We start from the raw sequence: 18178 nt of genomic DNA on the forward strand, positions 1-18178 counted from the left end.
TGCCCAACTGACTCCCTAACTGAGCTGGTCGCGGAGTTGGTGTTGGAGTCTCCTAGACTTTTGGTGCTGGGGGACTTCAATATCCACTTTGGGGCTGGCTTGTCTGGTGAGGCTCAGGAGTTCATAGCGGCCATGACAACTATGGGCCTATCCCAATTAGTTTCTGAACCAACTCATGTTGCCGGCCATGCACTCGATTTGGTCTTTTGTTTGGATCAGGGGGGTGTTCTGTGGGTGGGGGATCCGGTGGTTTCCCCATTGTCATGGACGGACCACTACCTGGTTAAGGTTGGTCTCACAGCCGCAATCCACCCCTGCAGGGGTGGTGGACCTATTAGGATGGTCCGTCCCCAAAGGCTGCTGGACCCAGTGGGATTTCAAAAGGCCTTGGAGGATTTTGACATTGGTGCGGCCGGTGATTCTGTCGATGCCCTGGTGGGAACCTGGAACAGGGAACTCATCAGGGCAGTAGACATGATTGCTCCTAAGCGTCCCTTCCAATCTGCTGAAAAAATGGCCCCTTGGTATACTGTGGAGTTGCAGGGGCTGAAGCGGTTGGGTTAGGCGACCAGAGTACAAGTGGAGGAGAACTCGGTTCGAATGTGACAGGATTCAGCATGTGACCCATTTGAGGACTTATGGCGGTGCATGCAGCAAAAAAGGGATTCCGGTCTGCGTGCATTGCAGCTGCAGGTTCACGCTCGGCGGAACTATCCCAGGTTGTGAGGAGTTTGGTCTCTGCTCCTTCAACTTCTAGTCAGTCCCCAGAGTTGCTCTGCTGTGATGCCTTTAATGGGTTCTTTGCGAATAAGATCTCCTGTGTTCAGGCTGACTCGGAGGAGGTGTCCAGCGATCTCTCTTGCAGCCCAGCCTCCAGGTAGGCCTAAACGCACCGAGCAAGGAGCTCAGTGCGTTGAGGGACTCCCCCCTCAATTGGGCACTCTAGGCACCCAGCTTGAGCAGACACATGACCAGGGATCTGGGCAGAAGGGTGCGTTCATGCCCTTACACGCAGGTAAAAGTCCACGTAAAAACCCTGGGCTATCCGGCGGGCCAGCATCAGGATAGGCCACGATCCCAATGCTTCCCACAAGCAGCCCTACACTTGTGGGAATGAGACAACTCACCACAGCCAACTGGCCACCGGTCAATTGGATGCAGCCATCTCGTAGCAGGGACAACTCGCTGCAGGGAACAACACAACTTCCCCCCACAAGCCCGTCCTGTCACTTTGCATTTTGATCCGGAGGGGACAAGCAGGAGAGAAGCGAGAGGAAGTTGGCTGCATCCAATTGACCAGCGTTCAGTTGGCCGCGGCGAGTTGTCATAGACCCTACACTTGTAGGGTACACTTGTAGGGCTGCTCACGTGAACAGCCTCCTTCTCTATGTGAAACTGACATAGCAAAATCATCATGGCCAAAAGTAAAATGAGAATTAATTCTCCATATTCTCATGAGGTCACCATGGAACTCTTAGAATCCAACTAAAAGGCATCTAAACCCACAAGAAATTATTCTTGTATTGTTATTATTTTATATATGAGATTTTAATTTTAAAAAAAGTATTGGAAAAAATTTGTAATCAGCACTTAAAACAAAAATGTTGTCTATTCTGATTAATTATCTCCCTTGAGCACACGTCACGTACAATCAGATGCAAGAGAAACCAAAAGGAGTGTTTTCTTGAGAGGCGATGCTACTCTAAGTTAGAAAGGTGATTCTACTTAGTCCTAGAGATGTTTTCCAGAGCTGAGGGTTCTCTCATGCAGTTATGTACAGCTCAACCTCAGTATTTGCGGATTCACATATCTGCAGTCAGGTAATAGACACCTGACCTCAGCATATGCATGCCGGGGGGGACGGGACGGGGACGACGTCGACCTTGCATATCTGCGGGTTGGGGGTGACCAGAAGTGACTGTAGAGGTCATTTCCAGCCACCATTTTGTGTTTCGGAGCCTCAAAATTGCCCCTTTTTTTAAAAAGAGAGGGGGAAATGGCAATTTTCGGCCAATTTGGGGGAATTCCAGGACACAACATGACTCAGGGGGAGCAGCTAAGTGTGGTAGGCAGCTTCCCCCCACAAATTTGATGTTTTGTTGATGTTTCCCCCCCAAATGGGAACCTAACCCCCAATTCCCCATTGTCACAATGACTCAATAATCAGTTTCTGTATCCATGGTTGTACTGTGGAATGGAACCCCCTGTGAATATCGAAGTCCTCTCAAGTGACGCAATGGGGAAATGCTTGACTAACAAGCATAAGGTTGCCAGCTCGAATCCCCACTGCTACTATATTGGGCAGCAGCGATATAGGAAAATGCTGAAAGACATCATCTCAAACTGTGCAGTAGGAGGCAGTGGTAAACCCCTCCTATGTTCTACCAAAGAAAACCACAGGGCTCTGTGGGTGCCAGGAGTCGAAACTGACTTGACGGCACACTTTACCTTTACCTTACCTGTATATATAATTATGACTGCATGAAACTTTAGAAATTGCTTATTTCACGAATTCTGGCTCCAGTTAAAACCACAGATATAGAAGTTGAAGAGCTCACTGCTATCACTCCAGAATGTTATATCCCTGCTTGCCACGATCATTGCTGTATTAATTAGACTTATGCAACTGCCTTGAACCAGACTTGTGGACAATAGCTTGATGTGTAACATTTTATGACAGGGCTGCATAACTTGATGCCTCCTGCAGATATTGGACTACAATTCCCATAATCCCTAACTACTAGCCACTGCAGCTGGGGATGATGGGCGTTGTAATCCAAAAACTACTGGAGGGCTGAAGTTGTGCAGCACTGTTCATTGTTATGCATTTGGTCCCTCTGTCCATCCCTGAGCTAAGGTCATACATACGATGATAATCTAATGGCTAAGATTTAGCAGACCAAATGAGGTATGCTGTGACAAAGACTAGAACTACTTTGTTTCCATTTGGAAGTCATCATGTGCTCACATAAGCAAGACAGTACTACTCACTGGGCAGCAGAGAGGATATAATGCATGGCAACATCTCCAAACAAAACCATCAAGGGCTTGCGGTCCTCCAGTTTTCCCTGACACAAAGCAAAGGAAATATTTGTTACAACCTATAAAACAAACTCTTCAGTACTCCTGCAAACTGAGCAAAGAGGCACCTTTTAAAGTGGTGATCCTCTTCTATTTAGCAGAGAGCAACTGTTGCATTCCTATCCCAGCACAACATCCCTCCAGTGGCTGTTGCTGGTGTCTACTTTATATTTCTTTTTAGATTGTGAACCATTTGGGGACAGGGAACTATCTTATTTATTTTTCTATGTAAATTGCTTTGAAAACGTTTGTTGAAAAGTGGTATATAAGTACTCGTAATAGTAGTAGTCTTCAACAGCAGCCAGAATCTAGAAGATCATTAGCTGTCAATAATACTTGGCAACCAGTGTTTTCTCTAAGGCGTGCGCTCGCTCTCATGTGTTTTGATGTCCGCTCGGTCAATTTTAGTTTGAATTAGGAAGGTTCGACTCTGAATATATGTGCGCACACACCACCTTGATACTGCTGCCCAGAACAAAACTCATTCCGCACACAGATGAAAAAAAATTAAGAAAAAAACACTGTTATCAACTTTGTGTGAGTAAAGCAAAAAGGAAAACACAACAGATCAAATATTCCCCATCCCTTGAGGGTGCTGGGATGTATTGACCCCATTTACTAGACTGGATGTCACCCTGTTTGTTTCCTACACTAGCTTAGTGCAAAAGCAGAGCTATATTTCTGCTTAGAAGATTCAGGAGATGGGTTGAAACTGCCTTTGACCTGGAAAAGTGCTTGCTAAGCAGTTTTCTGTCTACATTCTCCAAGGCCTCATATTTCACAGATAAGGAAGTCTGACCTTAACCAAGTGATGCACATAGTCAAAACAATAACTTGTATTCCTGAATGGTAACCTTGAAGAAAAGGATCTCATTTCTGAAAAACATATGTTTTGCTTGTTTGGGGTGGCAAGGAAAGAAGGCTTTTAATTGTTATTGTTCAGGAGTGTACACACAGAGCATCTCCTAGAAAATCTGATGAACTATAAGCTTGAGCTTAGCTCCTCTGTGACCTAAGAATTCTATTTTTCCTGCTTCTTTTGGAAGGAGAGATCTCCAAGATGTCATGAGAAACTAATTTTTTAATGTAAGCTTTGGCCTAGCCTTTCTGGCTAAGAATTCTATTTTTACTAACTTTTCCAGATCATGGGAGAGAGAAAGAAAAGGATATCTTAGATTTTTTATTCATTTTTAAAGGAGTCTTATTAGATCTTATCCATGGATTCAGATACAAACCTTTCTCAGTGCAAGCTATTCTATTAAATCTGCATATTACATGCATCTTTTTGTATACAGTAATTATGTCAGACAATAAAAAAGAAAAGCCCATGCCTCTGAATTTTTGTGAAAACAATCTTTCAGAATATTAACCCTAAGAACGTTTTAGAGAGTAGGTTCACACTACTATGTTAACACACTGACTTATTATAATACTGGTTTTTATTACGAGGCTCATCTGTTAAGACAACAGCATGTTAAAGCTTTCGCTCTAGGGATGTGAATAACCACTCCACAGATGAATAACCTGAATAACCACTCCACAGATGAATTGCCAAATGGGTACACTGCAGGGCAGTGCAGACCAAGACCAAGAGAAAAATGGGCAGGATTTAACATGACAGTCTTACATTACTCATTCCCAGATGATACCCACTGAATATAAGAAGAGTAATGCTGGATCAGACCAAAGTCCCAATTCCAGCATTCTATTTCCCACAATGGCCAACCTGATGACTCTGGGAAGCCCACAAGCAGTTACATAATTATGCCAACCATTGCAGAAAGCACACATTCTATTTGTTCTGTAAATGTATATTCCACCTTTCTATTTTTTTAAAAAAGCTCAAGGCAGGTTAAAAAGGATTAAACACAATTGAAAAAGTAAAAACAATATTCGACTTAAGATGGTTAACAGAGAGCAAATATCTACACTACAGCTTTGTTCCATTCTTGGAGATATGAACAAATGCTCAACATTCCATAGGAGGTGGTGGTTAATGGAGCTTCAGTGGTATGAGAAGACTTCTTAAGAGAAAGATTATAAACGTTGCCCTAAATACTGATTGACAAAAGTCCTGTTCAATAGTCTTTTTAAAAAGCCATTGTCTGCTGATCACTGAAATGCCATCAATCACACTTATGGTGTTTGCCTCCTCAGACAAACCCCCTAAGCATGAAGCGATCAGGCGAGAGGGTGGCTGATGTGATGGGGGTGGGACTTCCAACCCACTTTGCCTGCTGTACAGCAGGCTCTTTTACAGAATGACTGTACAGGGCTAATGCCAGCCACTTGTTAATAACTCAGCCCAGAACCTTATTTTTAAGGTTGCTAACTGAGCAAAGGGGCACCTTTGATGACTCCCTTTTGTGAGCAGGGGGAGAGCAACTAGCCCTATCCATCCCCAGGACAGCATCCCTCCAGGGGCTGTTGCTGGTGTCTACCTTGTGTTTCTTTTTTAGATTGTGAGCCCTTTGGGGACAGGGAGCCTATTTTAATTAGTTAATTAATTAAATATGTAAACCACTTTGGAACTTTTGTTGAAAAGCGGGATATAAATATTCGTCATATTCGTATTTATATATTACTTTTCAACAGAATGTTAGGCAGCTCTTTAAAATAAAGTAATTTTAAAACCCAAACATCACACTGCAATTTCACTCAGTCTGAAGCAACAAGAATAAATCAAAAGAGGAATGGAGATGCAGCACACACCAGGGAGCAGTGGTCCCTCTAATTCTTTTCATCTCTGTGCAGAATGAGTTTTGTTCTGGGCGGCAGTATCAAGGCAGTGTGCGCGCACCTGCATTCAGAATGGGCCTTCCTGAGTAGGATCTAAAATGAACTGAGCAGACATCCTAAAACTTGTGAGCGCGTGCATGTGCGCACACCTTAGAGGAAACAGTGCTGGGGAGGGGGGAGGGGAAAAGACAGAGAGGAGGAACTCACTTTCCTGCTGACCACAATCAAGAGGCACTCTGCTGCTCCCACTTGGAGCTCTGGCTCATTCAAGAGCAGGCACAGCATTTCCAGGAGTTTGCAGTTATCTGCTGTGATGTGGCTCATAGCCACCCAGTCAATGTAGCCAGCCAGAGTATTAAGAGCTGCTATCCCCACTCGACAATTTGCTTGTGCCTGTTGACAAACAGCAATTGAGAGAACATATGTATTCTACAAGATCTGGTACCATCCACTTCCCACAGAGTTCTGAAGAATAATCACTATTTTAGCACAACCAGTAACATATCATAACACAATGAAAGGTTAAAATAAACGGCTCCAATGTAAAGATTTAACAGCTTCTGACCCTGGCGAAAACCACTTAATATCCTGGCGAAAACCACTAAACTTTCTTGTCCTTACAAGGAGAAATACAATTAGCACAGCCTTCTGGAAAAGTACCCAGGCAAGCTTGTGAAAGTTAATTTGGAAATCGCCTGCTTCAAATGAGTTGGTTTCTCCTTTTATCTCTATAATTCAATTACTTTCTCCTCAAATAAAATGAGGTTTCCTCACTTTATTCACAATTATTTCTTTAAAGTTAAGCACAAGTTGGATCTTAAGCACCATGACTTGCAGAAAGTGCAGTACTTCCCCTTCTGGATCCACTTACTTTGGGTTCCTGAGATGCATCCATCTTCTGGAAAAGAGAAGAAAGAGTGAATGAGCTACTGACGTGCATGTCTACCTCAGACTTCTATTTCTTAGTCCCCATATTACAGAGGACAGAATCAAAGTTTCAGTACATTCCTCTTCAATGAAACAAGCTGAACAGAATCAAATCAGGAATCCTAAAATAACCTGGACCTCTGTGACTTGTAACCTCTGGTTTGTTTTCACTTTAAGGGGTGAACAATAGGTTGAAGTGAGTTAAAGAGTCAACAACTCCTGCCAAGATCAGAGGCTCATGTATCACTTATCTTTAACCTCTTTCAATCTCTGATGAATGGAGTTTTGCAGTTCTACAGAGAATGCTTAGGAATATTTCACATATGCTTTTATCATGCAAATGTGGTGCATACACTGAAATAGTAACATATACAAGTGAGGGAAATAAGTATTTGACCCCCTGCTGATTTTGTCCGTTTGCCCTCTGACACAGAAATGACCAGGCTATAATTGGAATGGTAGGTTTATTGTAGCTGTGAGAGACAGAATAACAACAAACAAACCCTCAAAAGCCCAGTGCCCAAAAGTCAGCGATGGATTTGCATTGTAGTGAGGGAAATAAGTATTCGATCCCCTATCAACCAGCAAGATTTCAGGCTCCCAGGTGTCTTTGCACTATATGCAGGTAACGAGCTGAGATGAGGAACACCCTCTGTAAGGGAGTGCTCCTAATCCCAGCTTGTTACAGTACCTGTATAAAAGACACCTGTCCACAGAAGCAAGCAATCACTCAGCTTCCAAACTCACCACCATGCCCAAGACCAAAGAGCTGTCGAAGGATGTCAGGGACAAGGTTGTAGACCTGCACAAGACTGGACTGGGCTACAAGACTATCGCCAAGCAGCTTGGTGAGAAGGTGACTACAGTTGGCACGATAACTCGCAAATGGAAGAAACACAAAATAACTGTCAATCTCCCTCAGTCTGGGGCTCCATGCAAGAGCTCACCTCATGGAGTTGCAATGATCATGAGAACGGTGACAAAGCAGCCCAGAACTACACGGGGGGAACTTGTCAATGATCCATAGTCAGCTGGAACCATAGTCACCAAGAAAACAATTGGTAACACACTACGCCGTGAAGGACTGAAATCTTGCAGTGCCCGCAAGGTCCCCCTGCTCAAGGCAGCACATGTACAGGCCCGTCTGCAGTTTGCCAATGCACATCTGAATGATCCATAGGAGAACTGGGTGAAAGTGTTGTGGTCAGATGAGACCAAAATCGAGCTCTTTGGCATCAACTCAACTCGCTGTGTGTGGAGGAGGAGGAATGCTGCCTATGAGCCCAAGAACACCATCCCCACCGTCAAACATGGAGGTGGACACATTATGCTTTGGGGGTGTTTTTCTGCTAAGGGGACAGGACACCTTCACCGCATCGAAGGGACGATGGACGGGACCATGTACCGTCAGATCTTGGGTGAGCACCTCCTTCCCTCAGCCAGGGCATTGAAAATGGGTTGTGGATGGGTATTCCAGCATGACAATGACCCAAAACACACAGCCAAGGCAACAAAGGAGTGGCTCAAGAAGAAGCACATGAAGGTCCTGGAGTGGCCAAGCCAGTCTCCAGACCTTAGTCCCATAGAAAATCTGTGGAGGGAGCTGAAGGTTCGGGTTGCCAAACATCAGCCTCGAAACCTTTCTGACTTGGAGAGGATCTGCAAAGAGGAGTGGGACAACATCCCTCCTGGGTTGTGTGCAAACCTGGTGGCCAACTACAAGAAACGTCTGACCTCTGTGATTGCCAACAAGGGTTTTGCCACCAAGTACTAAGACATCTTTTGTGAAGGGATCGAATACTTATTTCCCTCACTACAATGCAAATCCATCGCTGACTTTTGGGCACTGGGCTTTTGAGGGTTTGTTTGTTGTTATTCTGTCTCTCACAGCTACAATAAACCTACCATTCCAATTATAGCCTGGTCATTTCTGTGTCAGAGGGCAAACGGACAAAATCAGCAGGGGATCAAATACTTATTTCCCTCACTGTAAGGGAGACAAATGGATGTTTGGAAAGATGCATTCACTGATGTAGAAGTGCCGTAAAGCCAGTAGTAATCTGAGACTCTATCCCACAAAGACAAGTTTAATAAATACAGAGCTTTCTCCTCAACCAAGATGTTCAACAGGAGTGTGTGAGGCTGAATCACACTGGAACCTTTTGTTCATAGGAGAAGGGGTTATTTCTAGGGAAGTGCATGGAACCATTCAGCACTCCATTCTAGGAGTGCCAGACCGGTTCTGTGGACCAGCATTCGAGCCAGTTCAGTGGGTGGGGTTGTTTAAGGGGCAGGGAAGATACTGCCTACCTGCCAGCCCCCACCCCGCTGCTGTTCCCTTGCCAGCACTCTCGTAAAAAGCGGGCACGCAGGACTGCAGCATCTCTCCCTGCAACCCGATCAGTGTCACCACAGAAGTCAGCCACCTCCCCTGCCCCTTAAAGAAACCCCCCACCCTCCCGGGAGTGCACGAAACCGGTTCTGTGCACAACCCTAGTTATTTCACAATAGCAATATCATCAGCTTGATCATGTCAACAAGTTCTCCACACACTGTCATAGCCACTACAGTAATATAAGATATTTTACCCTAAGCAAAACACAGAAACATGACACGATATAGTTTGATTTGAATCACAGTTTGTTTGTACAAACCCATCAACAATCTCTTAAATGTCTTGGGCACTTCATAGACAATGAAGTTACAATATTGCCTTTTAAAATAGCTTTCCACTGTAGGATCTCACAATCAGGATTTCTTAAGTGAATATGAACGAAAGAGCACTCTTGTGCCTTTCAATAGCCAAATAAAAGGGAGAATATCAGCAGGTGCAACTCCTTCTGTCATTGTGCTGCTCTGGTGGGAGACGACAACAGAAAATACTTGCCAACACTCTCCCTGTTACACAACTATGAAAGGGCTGCAGTCCTGTTGCAAATTCAATGTGTAACAGAACTCTTGGTCTTCAATAGTTGTCCCACACACAGAAACAAGCAATTCTCAAACTGTATAAGGTGTTAATGCCCTTATTCTAATTACACCAATGCTCTGAGATGGCACAAATTATAGCACACCTCACAATCAATATTTTCAGTTCACTTCTCTAGGTGTTTTAACATACATTCTCCGAGTCATACAAGCCAACCCCAAAACAAAATATAAAACCTTAGTCACTAATAATACATCTAACCAAGGTTGTGGGGTTTTTGTTCTACTTTCTTGTGTGTGAAGATACAACAAAAACATCTCTGCTATAAGGTTTTTGCCTTGAAAATTCTATGGTGTCATTTCCAAAGCTAAATTGACATAAGTTCCAGACTTAAAGGGCCTTCATCCACTCTCCATGTCTGACACGTATTGCTAACAACCTTTCACTATAACCCACCCCAGGTATGTGTGATGCAACAGTATAGCACCCCAGGTAATTGCCTTCCCATAAATACAACATGTCATTCTGGTAGCAGGAAACCCAACCCCCATGGATTACCCTACACAAACAGCTCAAAAGATATGCTAACCTGTGGAGAAGAGAGGGCATCTTGCTCTTGGGGCACTTCAACCTTGCCAATTAAGAGGATTCCACAGTTAGAAAAGAAGCTGTATTGCAAGCCTCAGTATCAATCCCAGGCATCTACAAATCCACTTGCCAGCTCACCAGTGGTGAGTGCCCTCAGCCCTTTGGTGAGCAGAACACCCAGCCCCACACAGATCTTCTCCCCGGAGGTCTCATTTCCACTGCTAATTTTGAGAAGTTCAGAAACAGCAGGAATCCTTTCAGAGCAGGAGGAGAGGGTTTATACTGTTTCTTATCATCTCCATTTCTCAATGCAAAAAAAGAAGACGCCCTTCTCTCCTAAGCCCTCTGCTTGTGTGCCAGAAAAGGATAGGAGGAGGTTGGTGACAATCACAAATAATGGCTGCCTAGGGAACAAAGCCTAAATTTGTGGGTCCCTGATGAATTAATGGACCTTATCTTGAAATGCAGTCAATTAAGGCTGTAATCCTAAGCATATTTACTCAGAAGCAAGTCCCATGGAAATCAGTGAAACTTTCTTCTGAGTAATTTTTCGCTGATCCATGGCTAGGATCAGCTAATTGATGCAAGCACACCAGCCCTGCTTTTTCTCTTACAGCCACAAACATGACACAGAATCACAAGGCTTTATGGAATGGTCTGTTTTGCAATTAGTCCCTCCAGTGGCTGTTGCTGCTTATGTTTCTTTTTTAGATTGTGAGCCCATTGGGGACAGGGAGTCATTTTATTTATATCTATGCAAACTGCTTTGGGAACTTTTTGTTGAAAAGAGGTATATAAATATTCGTCGTAATTAACATGCCAGAAAATCACAGCCAATTAGTCCTATCTGCAAGTGAGCTGGAATTTTCCAGCACTGACTAATTTACTACCAAACTGATTAGAAAGAAAACAAGGCATGATTATAAAAACTATCTTTATAGTTTTGCTATTACAATCTCTCTGTGCCTTCTGAAATACATTTAATTCTTCCAACTGGAGACAATGTTCTCAAATAAGCACACATGAGCAGCCTATCTATATCTATATATATATAATTCTCCTGGGTGTGCCTTTAGAACGTGCATCCTGGCAGCCCAGCTGATTGGCTGGGCTGCGGGGGCGCCTGATTGGGTAAGGCGCACCCAGGAGAATTAACTGGCTGGGCAGACGCGAGGCAGAGGCGACGGGCCCGACCATGCAAGGCGGCGGCTGGCGGGCCCAGCTCGGCCGCGGATGTTAAGGCAGCGTCGGCGGGGGCACTTGGCATGCTGGCGGCAGCCGCAGCGGGGGCACTCGGCCCGCTGGCCGCGGCACTTGGCCCCGCCGGAGACGGGGGGTGGTGGAGAGAGAGAGAGGTAGCCGGCCCCAAAGAGAGCACAGATGCTCTGTGTGGGGTCAGCTTGTATGTATTTAATTCAGAAAACATTAATATTTCTGGGATGATAGCCTCAGGTCAGGTAGCAGCACCTCTATTTCCTAGGACAAAAGGGCTTAGGAGGCCTTTCTGAACCACAGAAACAGACATAGAAATGCCAGCAAACTAGGACTATGTTGTCCAGCAGCAAGAGCTTCATACAGCTAAAAGACGCACTAGCAATTCAAGCTTTCTAATAGCTAGTGCCAATTCTTGCATCCTGAAACCTTCTGGTAAAAACCGCTGTATGGCTCCTTTCTCACTACATAATCCTAAAGTATAGTGACTGCTGATGTCATACCCCTGCCACTAATGCCTTCTGAAACCCTGAGGGTTTAACTGGGCCAGCAGAAAGGAGACTCTTACCATGCGTCTGTATTTGTTAACGTTCTGCTGCAGGGTATTGAGAAGGAAGCTAAAGATCTTCTCCATATTCTGGGTGAGAGTTTGTTGGATGTCCCGTCGTCTCTGGGCTGGTAGTGTCTGGAAGGTCACCACATCTTCCGCCAAGCGCAGAAGTATAAACATCACCAGTTCTGTCTGTGTCTCCTAGAGCCCCAAGAAAAACAAGAAACAAACAAACCTACAATCCCATGAACATGAGAATATCCTTGAGATATTTAGAGAGCACCTATGGTTTAGGGAGAAGGACTGTGTATGTGTTTTGTGCAGGTAATGCATAAAACACATATACATGTGTATGTGAACTGCCTAGAGGAGAGGTGAGCACTTGTCACTCCAGCTGTTGTTGAGCTACAACTCCTATCTTCCCCAGTCACAATAAACTGTGGCTAGGGATGCTGCGAGTTGTAGTCCAAAAACATCTGGAGGGCCAAGTTTGTCCACCCCTGGCCTAGAACCATATGGGTTGGTGATATAAATATTCAATAAATTAATAAATGTGAACTGATACAATCATCTTCTATAGAAACAAGTCCAGAAAAGGTGCAACCATCTGACACTAAGGTGCATTTTTACCCCTTGTTTGGAGAGCGCATCCAACTCCTTTAACATATCAGGCCAGTGCTGGGGCCATTCACGCTTGATCATCTCCACTACAATGCGAGAAAGAACATCCTTAATGTGACTTTCTTCCTCTAAAATTGGCTGGGTACCCTGTGAATGAAAAGAGTTACAAGATGGCAGATAATGGTCCTGGATCATCCAATAGTTACACAATCGCAGAAGCTTGCTGTAGACACATTCTAAAACAAGGAAACAGAAGTCATACAAACACACCACTCTAACCTGCCACTGCTTTGGGAGTTCCATGTACCAAGACAACTATTACTTTAATAAAATGGATGTCAAAGAAAACAGGCATCTATCTGAGTGGGACAACTTGCATGCAGACATAAGAGATCAGTGACTCTAAGGAAGGGCATCAATTATTCACTGTAATGGCAAACATACAGAAGTGATGGCCATAGCCCTTAACTGAACCCTGCTCTGGAGATAAAGCTCAAGACAGCTGCATTCCTTCCTTGTGGTTTCTCACAAACATTTGCAGTTCCTGCCCCTCCCACTATTTATTAGCATGGATTATCTCTATATTAAAGAAAAGGAAAACTGTAACCAATATAGAATTTAACCTTAGAGCAGAATAGTTCAGAAATGAACTAAGCCTCTCTCATGACACTGATACCCTTATTTCCCAGGAACACATTTTACCACTAATAGATAACTAAGCAATTTAACTTTGTAAACAGCTAGACTCACGTTGGATATGAGTCCCATGACATTGTTCTTCAAATAGACTTTTTCAAGCCGACCCATACTGTTCCATCGGAATCTGCCCAATAAAACAAAACAAAACACAGAAGAAATCAATACAGAAAGCTAAAGCATTTGAGGCTTTTTAGTTAAGGGTGGGGGGAAGACATTTAAGGAGAGGGCAGACATACTAAAGGTTTATAAAACGATCCATGGTGTGGACAAAAGTGGAAGTAGAGAACGCCACTTGCTAGTGTTGGTCATCAACAAGAGGAGAAGACTACTGACTTCAAGCTCTGCTTGTGGGCTTCCTGCAAACATCTGGCTGGTCACTGTAGGAAAGAGGATACTGAACTACACAGACGTTTGGTATGATCCAGCAAAGCTCTTTTGGTATCTGACAGTATTCAGACCCTTCTGGAAATAGACTGAGCAGTATAATGAAATAGTGGACCGTCTAACTAGCATAAGAGCAACAGAACTAAGAAAATGTGCAGCCATCCATATTGCACATAAAAATAAGAAAGTGCTGAGTTTACAAGGTTGGCAGAAAGGAAAAAGGGGGCTCTCCTCCAAGTTGTCATTGGGTCCTCTGCTATCCTCTATAATAAAATGGTTAGGTGTAATCCCGTGTCTGCCCGTGTCTTTCTCGGCCTGGGCATGCGGAGCGCATGCCCAGAACGTCTGAGAAAGATACGGCTGCAGAGACACGGTGGCCATGTTGGCTCCCATAAAGGGGGAAGGAGAAGCGGGAAGCGGGGACCAGGGAGGGCAGAGGTGGCAGCGGCGGGAATGGCCCTGCCGCTGAACAGAGAAGGAGAAGCGGGGACATGGAGGGGGGAGGAGACGGCGGGGGAAGCCGGCCGAGGCGGCGCGGAGCAAAAACGGCGGCAACGGGACCAGCAGAGGCGGCGGGTCCAGGCCAGCCGCGGGGATAGAAGAGGCGGCAGCTGGTCTGGCCCGCCCGCCAAAAAGAACAGGGGCAGTGGCGGCTGCAGGGAAGGGAAAGACGCCGGGGGCCCGGGCACAAGAAGGCCAGAGGCGGCCACGAGGAGGGCAGAGGCGGGGGCGGCGGGTCCAGCCCAGCCGCTGGAAGAGGAGAGGCGGCGGCAGCGGGTCCGGCCCGGGAGCCAAAAACAACAGAGGCGGAGAAGGAAGCCGGGAGAGGGGGAGAGGGCGGGCCGAGCGCGGGGAGAGGAAAGACGGCGATAGAGGCCGCCCTACTAGCGCCCGTTATTTTAACAGGCTTGAAAATACTAGTAAATCATAAATGTATTCACAATCAGAGATTCTTATTGTGACAGGTATAAGTCCAATGTTCTACAAGCAGAACTCTTGTAGTTGCCAATATCACAGCACTTTGTCCAAAAGAACTGTCTTACTTCACCACATGCTCCAGGATCTGAAGACCAAAGTGTCTGACAATAGCAGTCTGGGTTTTCTCAGCCAACTTCAGTCCACAGGGAACACATACTGGGCACTTCTCCTTGAACTCTTCACAGAACTGAAAAGGAGTAAGAAAAATTAAACCTAAAAACAAGCAAAAATCTTCTTCCTCCAGTTGGAAGTTTTTCACACCCAGCTTTTAGTTTGCATCTCCTCCTGAATGGAAGTGTGCATTCATATTGGCCAAGTTTACCCCGAAGTCCCTGCGAGCTATCAGGGAACACTTCACACACAATTCAGGTTTTTCATTGTGTGTTAGAGTGTAGCTCAATTTATATCCGGGAGTGGGGGGTGGGGGGATCCACTCTTTGCGTTGGTTTTTTGTGGCAACTTCAAATTTGCAATAAAGCCTTGCAGTAAACCTGTGGTAAAGCCTGCTGTCTGGGAAAGTTCCAAGGTAACATGATAATGTGCAGGTAGACACATGAGAAAGCCTATTCTAGATTCTGAGGTAGAACATTCCTTCAAAACTCCCTCTCATGATTGTCCTGAGAATGTGGGGAGAATTAGGGCATTGTGTGGTATTGTACTGTGTATGAATTCAGTGAAAACTCAGAAATATGTAATGAATCTGCAGTATGGATTAGGCATGTACTGGTTTGGCACTGCAGGGAGAGGAGCGGGATCTTTTTTTAAAAAACAATCATGCTGACCATGCAAATCATGCCTGCACATGCATTGACACCATGTGTGTCCCAGAGCCGAGTGCAAGTTGGGACAAGTGCCGCTGCAGCACAAATCTGCATATGGCAGCGGAAAGCAGGTAAGGGCATGCTCTCTCTCGCTCTCTTTTTTTAAAAAGCTCCCCTCCCTGCGGTGCCCAACCAGTGCACAGACCTTGGTTCATGCACATCCCTAGTATGGATTAAGAGTAGATAACCAAGAAACCACATTTTTCTCACTATCAATTTTCATTCTACTTTAAAATGTGGGAAAAGATACAGATCCCAACAGACACCTCCCACTCATATTTGTGGGACTCAATGATTTCATTGCTTTATACTTGAATCATAAACCACATTGAGAGTCTTATAGGGATGGAAGGTGAGAATCAGAAATCTTTTTTATAAACCAACACAATGTTTTTCAGGTAAAAGCTACTGAGCTTTAGGCTACATAGGCCCTATGGAGATGTCACTTCCCCTAGCCCCATTGCATTTTTCTCATTGTTGGCCTTCTTTTTAGCTATTTCTTTCTTCTTGTGCCTAATACTTGCATTAAAATCATTCAAAATCACACCACTTTCTCCCTAAATTGTTTATGTAGACTGTTGCTTTCTGTTCTCCATCTCAAATTCATAAATCTTACTCTCGAGGATTTCTACTTCCCCCACTGTCTCTTCCGAAGTCAAGAGAGATCTTTACTCTCCCCAGTTTCTCTCATAGCTCTCTCCATTCTGACTAAGCTTACATGCTACTGGCCCTCATTCCCCCTTCCCACTCCTTTCTTGGCTCCTTACTGTTCTTGCCATCAGCATCTTTCCTCTCCAGGCTTTAACACCATTCTCAGCACCCCATCTCTGCAGTGCCTCTCCTGCGCTACCACAGCACCACCTCAACTGATAGCAGAAACCTGCAAGAGAACCTCCTATGCTTTCTAGCATTGTGTTGCCTCCTTTTATTCGGCAGGGCTCCTCTGTAGATACTAGAGAAGCTTTGTGAGAGATGTAGAAATTCAACAAGTACAGCGTTTCCTGACAGCGATTTCCATTGGCTGGCTTTCCTGCCCGTTTCTTGTGCAAGTTTTAAAAACAGGAAAACACAAAATGGAATGGTGGTAACGGCAATCCGGAATCCTGAACCGGCAATCGCGGTTCCTTCCCTCATGCTGGTTTTGCGCACTGTCTGGCGCCTCCAGCGGGCAGTTTCCTAGATGGAGAGTTTCGAAGGTTTCAAAGCGAAGACCAGTGACTTTTACTCTTGGGACACCTTCCCGCTCTTCGCTATGGGAAGCCAGCCACGTGGACCATTCTTGCAATCTGCTGCTCTGCAAGGGACACTGCCAGCCACGTGGATGACTAAGGGCAGCACAGCTTTGGCTACTGCCACGGAGCGGGTCGCTTGTGCTTCAGGAGCCGTCGAGGGCCCTCTGGAGAGGAGCTTTCAAAATACTGCGCAGCCCTGCGAGAATGAACCGTGGTGGGGCTTTCTGCGCTCTGTATAAAACCCCGTGGGAACCCGCTGCTGGTGCGCAACTCCTGCGGTGGCTGCCAACACTAGCCGGGACCGTGGGTTTGTGCTTTGCGCGCATGCTCCGAACCGGGAGCCGGGACGGGACGGGACTCCCTGTCTCTCGCTGCCCAGTTCGGTTCGGGGCCGGGCCGTGGCGTGGGGCAGGACCTCAGCACCTCCCGACCCCCGCGGTACCTTGAGGGCCTCCAGACGGTATCGCTGCGTGGAGGCCGGGTCCATCATCACCGTGACCGCTTTCACCAGCTGCTCGCAAAGCCCATTCACTTGGTCCCCAGACATGGTGGTGGTGGTGGTGAGGGGAGGCGGGAGGAAGGCAGAGGAAAGCGGACGTTGCTTAGGGCAACGATGCGCGGGACGAGGAGGGGAGCAACACCACGCCGCCGGGTCCAGGGAGCGAAAGAGGACAGTGCGCAAGCGCCCTTGACCAAAGGACCCTTTTTGGCTCAGCCTTTCGGAGCGCTGGCAGGAGATACCATCGACTTTTTTGTTTCTTTAAAGTCTTTCTATCTCTATGGTAGGTGCCCGCCAGCCGGCTCGAGGAGCATCAGCGGACGAGCAAAGCGCGTACTCGGTACGCCGGGAGGACGGCACTTGGCGTGCTCAACGTCCATGTCCCGCCCTCCTTAGTGCAGTGGACCAATTATGAGCCAAAGTCCCCAAATCCTGCCCATAGAGAAAGAAAGACCAGATGAACAACGCCAGCTTCCTCTTCTTGTTTGCGGAGGTGGGGAGTCTCCTTTGTATACAGAAGAGTGGGGAAAGCATGAAGCTTCTGCATGCCATCGAAGGGAACAGAAGCTGAGGGGGCGATGGAGGGGTTGGCAGCGGTTATAGTAAAAAAAACAAGTGGTAAGAAAAGCAGGTTCCGTGAGAAATATCTAGTATAATAATATTGGGGAATGGTTGAAGATATTTTCCCCAGAGTAGGAACGCACATGTTGCCAAGCGCACAGATGCAGTAGTAGAGATGTTCACACATCATTCTGCATCGCTCCTTTGGCACATTAACTGATTTTTTTAGTTGCACTTAAAATTAAAGAGCATAAAATTACCTTTAAGAGACTAAAAGTAAAAAGCATACAGCTATCTTTAATTACAGTGGTGTAGCAGTTAGTGTTGGACTAGGACCGGGAGACCCGAATTCAAATC

General features: G+C 45.8%; 1 protein-coding gene across 6 annotated transcripts in view; it reads right to left on the reverse strand.

Annotated features, from left to right (window-relative positions):
* The window catches only part of XPO5 (exportin 5), an 85828-nt gene that overhangs the window by 66045 nt on the left and 1605 nt on the right, over positions 1 to 18178 (reverse strand). The window contains exons 1-9 of one of the 6 annotated variants that reach the window (XM_053304181.1): positions 17204 to 17628; positions 14774 to 14895; positions 13398 to 13470; positions 12657 to 12794; positions 12045 to 12227; positions 10266 to 10307; positions 6692 to 6718; positions 6028 to 6213; positions 2992 to 3068 (exon numbers count right to left, since the gene is read on the reverse strand). In XM_053304181.1, the coding sequence (XP_053160156.1) occupies positions 2992 to 3068; positions 6028 to 6213; positions 6692 to 6718; positions 10266 to 10307; positions 12045 to 12227; positions 12657 to 12794; positions 13398 to 13470; positions 14774 to 14895; positions 17204 to 17308 (953 nt within the window). In that variant the 5' untranslated portion in view covers positions 17309 to 17628. Of the gene's footprint in view, positions 1 to 2991; positions 3069 to 6027; positions 6214 to 6691; positions 6719 to 10265; positions 10308 to 12044; positions 12228 to 12656; positions 12795 to 13397; positions 13471 to 14773; positions 14896 to 16296; positions 16790 to 17203; positions 17629 to 18178 lie in introns of those variants that run through there. The other 5 variants (XM_053304180.1, XM_053304179.1, XM_053304185.1 and 2 more) reach the window with 5 other exon arrangements.

The sequence above is a fragment of the Hemicordylus capensis genome, chromosome 1 (genome assembly GCF_027244095.1).
Source record: "Hemicordylus capensis ecotype Gifberg chromosome 1, rHemCap1.1.pri, whole genome shotgun sequence".
In the NCBI taxonomy this organism is placed as follows: domain Eukaryota; kingdom Metazoa; phylum Chordata; class Lepidosauria; order Squamata; family Cordylidae; genus Hemicordylus; species Hemicordylus capensis.